This window comes from Adiantum capillus-veneris, chromosome 18 (genome assembly GCF_014529385.1).
Source record: "Adiantum capillus-veneris isolate H3 chromosome 18, ASM1452938v2, whole genome shotgun sequence".
Taxonomy (NCBI): Eukaryota; Viridiplantae; Streptophyta; class Polypodiopsida; order Polypodiales; family Pteridaceae; genus Adiantum; species Adiantum capillus-veneris.
Genome location: NC_140948.1, coordinates 98,594,890 through 98,604,003, shown reverse-complemented (window position 1 = coordinate 98,604,003; position 9,114 = coordinate 98,594,890). Strand labels below are relative to the sequence as shown.

Sequence of the window (9,114 nt, the reverse complement as noted above, 5' to 3'; positions counted from 1 at the left end):
AAACTTACCTATATAATGCACTTCTTTCACGAGTGCGAGGAAGTTGTAGAATTGCTCTTGCATATGCATCATCAGGAATTGTAGCTTTTCTTTTGAGTAATGGAAGAACTGATCATTCTAGGTTTAAGATACCTTTGGAGCTTCACTCTGAAGCAGCTTGCAATATAAAGGTAAATAGTCAACTTGCAGAACTTCTAAGGAATGCAACTTTACTTATATGGGATGAAGCTCCCATGACACATCGCTATGCATTTGAAGCAATGGACAATTCTTTAAGAGATATAATGCAGCGCGATACTTTGTTTGGTGGAAAAGTCATTTTGTTTGGAGGCGAATTTCAACAAATACTACCTGTTATACCAAAAGATAGTCGTACACACATTGTAAATGCTTCATTGTGTCATTCTCACATATGGAAATGTACGAAGATATTGAGGCTTACCAGAAATATGTGTATATTTGAATGTGGTTCAAATTCAATTCAACAAAGTTTTTCATACTAGGTGCTTGGAATTGGCAATGGGGATATGGATGATGGAGGAGACTTAAATAGAGTCAAAATACGTTCACACATGATGGTTCCAAGAAATAGTTTGGCAAATCTTCTAAGTTTTATATAAGGAGATTTGTGTCATGTGCAAGATCATGCAAATTTTTTCAGAGACCGAGCAATTCTTGCTCTGCGGAATAAAGAGGTGGATTTAATCAATGACTATGCATTGCAAAAGAATGCATGGAGTTTTCAAAGAGTATGTTAGTGCAGATTCTATTTGTATGTCAGAGGAAAACACACATTTGTACACAATTGAATATCTGAATAGCCTTAATCTTGATGGTGGTTTTCCACCTCATGCTTTAGTCTTGAAAGAAAATGCTCCTATCATGTTGCTGCAGAATTTGGATTTAAGGCGTAGATTATGTAATGGAACCAGATTGATATGCAAGAAATTTGATCATAAGGTAATTGAGGTAGAGATAATTACAGGATCAAATAGTGGAGAGAGAGTTTTTATGCCAAGGATCGACTTTATTGTTGGAAACCATCAAGGGCTTCCATTTCAGATGAAGTGTCGTCAGTGTCCAATCAAGCTAGCTTTTGGGATGACTATCAACAAAGCACAAGGGCAAACACTAGGAATTCTTGATCTATATCTTGCATCATCGATCTTCTCTCAAGGACAATTATATGTTGCAATGTCACGTGTGCGAAGTGCAACAGTTATGAGGATTGTTGTCAATATTGAAAACACTCAAGAGGAGTGTTACTACACTCCAAACATTATATTCAAGGAAGTATTACAACTAGCAAACTCATAAAAATAATTTCAAAATGACATTGTGGATCTCACTTAAAGTCAGACACGCTTGATATTAAATTTTATTGATATCTCTTAGATCAAAGTATTGGCCAGAAATGGATCCTTGACGTAGTGCATCCTATGACATCATTGAATTCATTCAAGGTATTTATCTTCTTTTTGAAATTAGAGTATTACCTTGACCTACTATTTTCTCAAGAAGATTGGCTTATACATTGACTTACTTTGTTGAAGATCCACCGCAATGGAGGGGAAGAGTTCTTGCTATGATCTTATTTGATACAACTCATATTATATTGTCAGAGTTTTTATGTGGTATTTTGGTAGTTTTAATATTTTCTTGCTCTACATAATTCATGGATGCCTTTGCAAAGATCATTACCATCGAGGATTTATCATCGTAGCTGTTTATGAAATGCTATACTTAGATAGAGATATATCTATGGAAGTTCTTGGATACTACCATGTTGCCTTTTCTTTGGACCACGAGCATCGTCAAATTCAAGTTAATATTTAGTTTGTGAGTGATGAAAGGCCAGTCAATGCACAACAAATGGGGGTTGCTGGAGACCGCACTACACCATATCAATTGAGGATATTCACTCAAGTTGAAACACGCCCCCATATCTTGCAAAATGTATACAACATAGGTCCTTGGACTTATAGAATCCCTAATGTGGTCTCTCAAAGGCTACACTTTGAATAACTTTTTTGTATTGTCTCTACTACATTCAAAATATTCAACGCATCTTTGTGAAATTGTGAAATTTCAAAGTCTTTTGAATTTCTTTCATTCATCTCTCTCTCTCTCTCTCTCAAAAAATGCAACCGTTTTTTGACCTGGTAGACAACAGTTCATTCTTTTGATCATAACTTCTTCATTCGAACTCCGATTTGGGTGATCTATAGCGTCAATCAAAAAGCACAAATCCCTTCATGCAATGATGTAAAGACAAAAAATTTTAGAGTTATTGAAGGCATTTTTGTAACAGTATTTCCAAAGTGAACAGGTTCAACAAAATTGACTCTCATCTCTTATTTCATGGATAGAGATCAACCATTTTTTGATTTAGAAGAGGACATTTCTTATTTTAAAGGTGAAGGTGATGTTATTGTATTTGGGGATATGAATGCCCGCACAAAAACATTGCAACATGATACTCAACAATTTGATATGCCATACATTTCAAGGGAGTTGAAGTTCACTTGTATGATCGTTCTTCAATGGATGAGAAGAGCCGGATCACTATGAGAAGTTACTTCTACACATGTGTAATAGCACGGGTATGCTCATTGCCAATGGTGTATCTTTGTGGAGTGGAACCAATGGATTTAAATGTAGGAGACATAATGGGGATAGTGTGATTGACTATATGCTACTGTCCGAAGCCATCATGTATCACATAAAGAGTTTTTTGTTTGGCCAATGGACCCCGAAATCCGACCATCGCACCTTATGTATTGACCTTTCATGTGGAGAAGCAACTAAGCATGATAATATTAGCCAAGGAAAGAGAAATTATCACTATGTATGGATTTCAAACGGGCACCAATGTACATTGAAATGGTTGAGCAAAGTTTATGGATGAAGAAGCTTCAATATGATGCACTATTAGAAACTAAATGGGAAGCTTTCAAGAAAGTTATTTGTTCTTGTGCTGAAGAATGATTTGCTATAAAGCATCTCCATGGTATCAACAAAGATAGATCACGCAAAAGGTGGTTTGATAAAGAATATCAAGATGCTCAAAAGTCCTTGATAAATCTTGATGCAACTATGGACAAAAGACAACTATCAAAGTCATTTTGCATACATACAAGGCATTGATTCAAAAGAAGAGAAGAAGATGGGAAGTAAAGAAACAACTTTTTCAAGTCCAAGAAAAGGCACATGCATGTGGAAGATTTTGGAGAAACTTGAGGGGCAAGCGGGTTGAGAATTTTGGTAACTTGAGTCTTGTGGATATGTACACACATTGTAGGAAATTATATGAGCAATCAAATGCTAAAAAAATTCCATTTTATGGTTCACTGCCATGTATGCTTTCTTCTTTTACTATTGAGGATGTATGCAGTGGGCTTGAAAAGTTGGCCACTCGCAAAGCGGGAGATCTTCAAGGTATCAAGCCGGAGATGATCAAATGGACGGGAGATTTCATCCATGAGTGGATGTGTGATATGTTCAACCTTGCATTTCAACATGGTATGCCTTATGATTGGAGTACTAATTGGGTTAAGCCTTTGCATAAAGGAGGGGATGTAAAGAATGTAAACAACTACCGGACTATAATGGTTGGGTCTCTTATAGGAAAGTTGTTTGGGTGCATAATGGAGATGAAATTGAGTGATTGGGCTGAAGATAATGACAAGCATGCAAAGGGACAAGCGGGTTTTCGTCGATGCCATAGCACCATTGATCATCTTGTCACTCTTCGTGTTCTCATGGAGGAAAGTCGGTTGAAAGACAAGCGATTGTATTGTTGTTTTGTCGACTTTAAGAAAGCCTTTGATATGATTCCACGTAACAATTTGTAGAGAAGGATGGAAGAACTCCAAGTGCCAAGTGAGTTTATGCTTGCGGTTTATCGAATCTATGAGAAGGTGATTTGTCAATTGCGCATGGGAAGAGAAATTTCAGAAATTTTTGTAAGCACTATTGGGGTTAAACAAGGATGTCCGTAGTCACCAACTCTCTTTGGTCTATGCATCGATCAATTGGAACAAATGGTACTTGACTTTGTGCAAGAAGAAGGCATTGAAGAGGTCACTATTTACAATGTGGTAATCATGCTTTTGTTGTATGCAGATGATGTAGTGCTTCTAGCACACACTTTAGAAGATGCACAAAAGCTTATGGTTGTCCTTGAGAACTTTTGCTTGTATAGTGGGCTGATTGTGAACGAATCCAAGACAAAGGTTATGCTTGTGAAAACCAACCATAAGGAGAAGCCATGCATTGTGTACAACAATGAGACACTTGGAGTTGTTGAGAGCTTTAAGTATCTTGGACTTGAGGTTCCATCTAATCACAAGTGGCATGAATGTGCTATGCATCGTTTGGAAGCGGGAAAGAGAGCATATTATGCATTTGAGAACATGTGTAATGTGGGAAACATCAAGTGTTGGGTTCTCAAGAAGTATATTTTTGATGCATTGGTGACACCGATTCTTCTTTTTGGAGTTGAAGTGTGGGGCGGGAGCATCTCAAAGTCTACTTGGAAAGAGTTTGAGAATGTCCAAAAGCGTTTTCTCACAAACTTTCTCCAAGTGAAGACACAAACACCATATATGCTCCTACTTCTTGAGTCGAAATCTCTTCCAATTGAGGTTATGGGCATGGAAAGGGTTGTGGAGTACATGATAAAGATGCGTCAAAACCCCTCATATCGACTTCCGACAATTGCATGGGAAGCAAGCAAAAAAGTTCAAAAGACGCATAAAAGTAAGATCTTGAGCACGGGATGGATGCAAGACATAAAGAAGTGGTTTGGGAGATATGATGCATTACACTTGGTACATGATGCTTCAATTGACTCGCAAGTGAATGAAGTTTTTCTACAACGCCAATGTATTATGGCTTGGGAGAAATCCGGTGGGTCACGCTTCATACATTACACCACCCATATTGCCCCCAACTACAAAACCATGTTCTTCACTGAAAGAGAAAACCGTACTCACAGTTACATGCTTGAGCATATCCCCTTGTCGGCGATACGCACTATCGCAGCCATTCGGCTTAGCTCCCATTTCCTTCGATGCGAGATAGGGCGTTGGGCCAATGGAGAAGAGTCAAATCAATTGTGCACATTATGCTCACTGCAAGTTCGAGAGTCTGAGTACCACACACTACTAGGGTGCTCAGCTTTTGGTCACATCCAAACTTGCTTCTTTCACATTTTCAGCCATAACTTAGACCTACACACTTTCCTCTCCCAGCCAAAGTGTGGGCTCTCCATTGAGACTCTCATCACCACAATTTTGGAGCATCGAGAGTCACTCATCAGCCATACACATACTACATCACATGTACCTTTGGTCCCATAGGTCATATTTGACCTCCGAGGATGATAATAAAATCTCTCTCTCTCTCTCTCTCTCTCTCTCTCTCAATATTTTAAATCCTCCGTTTGAACAAAAGAAAGAAGGACACTATTCTCTATGCAGTATGATCTTCAAAGTCTTCTTTATTCTAGTTCATCTCTCTTCCTCTTAAACTTTTAAATCTCCATTGTTAGAGCAGATAAAGAATGATACGATACATCATGGTTTCGTACACCCTCAATGATGTACCTTCTTATATAAGAGGTATGAAAAATCTTATCTTTGATATTTGCTTTTACCATGACTTAGAAAATTATGGTCTTTATTTTGTGTATTTACACTTGTAATTTTTCTTTCTAGATCCTCCATTGTCACATGCTGAGGATATTGTTCAAATTATCAAGGATTTTCAGATCCTTCGGTGCGTATAGCTTGAACTTGAATCCATATGACGCTAAATACGTTGTTACTTTTTATGCCTGAATGGCTGGTTGTTATCTTCATTGCGCGCTTCAGTATTATTTCAGACATTCTGTCTTGGCATTATATGAAGCACAATATTTTAGAAGTGTTGTAGGTTATTATCACATAGAGTTTGATATAGATGATATGCAAGTCGTTGTATGAGAGTTAGGTATGTAGCAGCCTCTACATTGCAACTTTTCATACGGTCCCTATGGAGTGAATTAATGGATTTTTACAATCTATTCTTTGGGTGACTCACCTCGACGCCTCAATCGCAGTGTTCGACATGTTGGACCTTGGATCTTGAGAGTTACAAGTAGAGTGTGTCGTAGGCTCAAATTCTCTAGATGATCAAACACTCTGATCTATTGTCTATGCATTCTAAGAACCATAATGTTTTAACTTACATTGCAACTAGTTGGTATCCCTGTTGGTTTATTGAAGTGGGTTTAATCTACTACATAGGTTAATGTGTGTGTGTGTGTGTGTGTGAGAGAGAGAGAGAGAGAGAGAGAGAGAACTTTGCTAATTGCTAATGTAGGTTAACATGGGTCATGATGTATTGGCTACTCTCCCAATACATATGAAGATGCTTATTTATTTGAAAGCTAAGGATGAGTACATTTGTCAAGAAAATGATACATGGTGTTGGTGGCATCATTGGGTGTATTCATATGCAGATGGGTGGTATGGAAATTGTGGACGCTTAAGCATTTCACTATGCAAAGGGTCACAAATATTGAGTGAGATAAAATTGATGAGAGTTCTACAAGAACTACATATAGCTAATATTTATTATTTCAATGTTTGTGGTTGTGATATTCAATTGTGAAAGATATATCACAATCATAAATCTTATATTTCAGATATAGAGTTTGAAGTTTTGAAATTAATTGTGAAGTTTATCAATGGGATATATTGGAGTGATCCTTAACCGTCCAACTATAGAGTAGAACATGAATCGTTGTAAACAAAAACATTGAGGTTGTTGTAAAGACTTTGACCTAATGTATTTCTTGATACTTTTTGGTAATGCAGCTTTATTTTGGCATGACTTTGAGTAATTGAAGTTTTCGTATTGCACTTACACTTTTTTGAAGTGTTTAAGTGCACGAACAACAAGTGGCCATGTTGATCATCTCTCTCTCTCTCTCTCCCTCCATAATTTTAAGCTTTGAGTACTAATGTTGTCCTCTTTTCTTGCAGCCAAATAAATGGCTGACAAAATTGTGAACATTGTTCCAAATGTAAAAAATCTTATTGTTGATGTCTTTGAAGAAAATTTGTTACCTGCTAAAAGGGGATGGCAATGGGCATGGGAAGTGATCGAGAAAAACTACACTGTATGGGGGTCATATGTAGATGAAGAGTTGGACACAATCTACATCATGTGGCTTGATCCCTATTTCTTTCCCGATCTTAGGCTCATGCTCTTAAAGCAAGAGCTTGTGTTGATTTTTCATTACAAGATTTACTTGAGTTGGGTTCAAAAAATAGATTTAAGAATAGTGTGTAGAGGTCCAGCTCAATATCTTGATCCTGTTGAAATAGCACAACTAAGAGTGCTATGTAGATATATTCCTGAGCCTTTTTGGCAATAATGTAAGCAAAATATTTTTTGTTTGAAGTATGTCTCTTTAGTGATGTGCTTTTGTGTAATCTGTGTGTGTGTGTGTGCGCGCGCGCGTGCAAAAGGGGGAAGGTGAAGGGAAAGATGCAAAAAGGTGAAACATAGCAGGAGTAGTCTTAAGGGGCCAAAGACAAAATGAGACCAAAACTTGCATTTGAACAATAGGTAAATAAGTATCCGTAGGTTATTGATGATAGTGTCAATCGTGTGTGTGTCATGGAGAGATGTATAAAGACACACACACACACACACACATACACACACATTATCCCTTAGAAGATATTTAATTTGTTCCATCTGGATCTAATGTGTATAGGAGGGTTTCTTGAATTATACTGTTTAGAAAACTTTTTTGTATACAAATAACTATGCCCATATTTGGTGGTTTAAAAATTAGCAATTTATTTCTCCACCTCCTCTTGGTTGGCACTTAATGATGCAGCTATATATAGGCTCTCTTTAAAGCAAGTCACACACACACACACACAAAACTATCTTTAGACTTGATATTTAATACTCACACACTTACATAAACATAGGGCACCTCAAACTTTGGTAATCTCCCTCTGGCTCACTCACAGCTTTCTGCATATGAGTTTACACATGCAAACTGGGAGTTTGCACTTGCGGAATAAGCCGGGTATGGTACTCCTCTGATGCATTCTCAACCTATCCTCTGAACACACACACACACACACACACCACACACACACACACACACCACACACACACAACACACACACACACACACACACACACACACACACACAAACACACACACACACACACTTTGCATGGCGGAACATGCTAAGTCACCTCGCGTGCACACACACATGCCCTTTCTTGTTAACCAGACTCCTTGCTTGTAAGATGCTGCTCTGCTCATACGCGCGCGCGCGCACGCACACACACACACACACACACACACACACACACACACACACACACACACACACACACACACACACACACACACACACACACACACACACACACACACACACACACACACACAAACACTACTGCAAGCATAATCACAAACTACTCTGGCTCGTCTCGCGTGAATCGTGTGTTGGCATACCACACATACACAATAAGCATGATGGAATACATAGTTATTGGGGTGGTAAACAGGGATCTTCAATTCCTCCCACCATCATCCCACACGTCTGATACTTGGAGAATAACATATTTCAGGTAGGTGCAACTGCACCTACTCAGTACTTCATTTGCTTTGGAGTTTGCTTAGTTCTTGATTTGGTATGGTTTTTCTGGCATACTATAGCCTTGTAGATATACATATACATGGTGGAATTCGCAGGTTTTGCAGGCTTGAATATAGTGATAGCCGTTATTCAGCTCTCCATAATTGCCATAGTAAGTCACTCCACCCTACCGAATTCACCCAAACGCTATGGCTATCCCTACCATTTCACTGTACATAGGCGTGTGTGAGTTAGGGGGCTTTTCCCATATCTTCTTAAAAACCCTCAGCTAGCTAGTCACTGGGCTAGTTAAGCCAAAAAAAATAAAAAAATAAAAGTATATTATGGCCTCTTTGTGTATAAATATTTCATTGTATATATGGCCTAAATATAGGGATTTTTAATAATTATTTTGGTATTTTATTTAAATATTTCTACTTAGGTGTGTGTTTTA

At 38.0% G+C, this 9,114-nt stretch overlaps 1 protein-coding gene across 1 annotated transcript; it reads left to right on the top strand.

Annotated features, from left to right (window-relative positions):
* The first annotated feature begins 708 nt into the window (after positions 1-708).
* Positions 709-1,317, top strand: LOC147436072 (uncharacterized). The gene has a single exon (XM_086487824.1). The coding sequence runs from the start codon at positions 709-711 to the stop codon at positions 1,315-1,317; it is 609 nt and encodes a 202-aa protein (XP_086343950.1).
* Positions 1,318-9,114: the final 7,797 nt, after the last annotated feature.

What these genes read in the sequence shown, in the direction of transcription:
- LOC147436072 (XM_086487824.1), top strand. Translation starts at nt 709, where the DNA reads ATGACTATGCATTGCAAAAGAATGCATGGAGTTTTCAAAGAGTATGTT.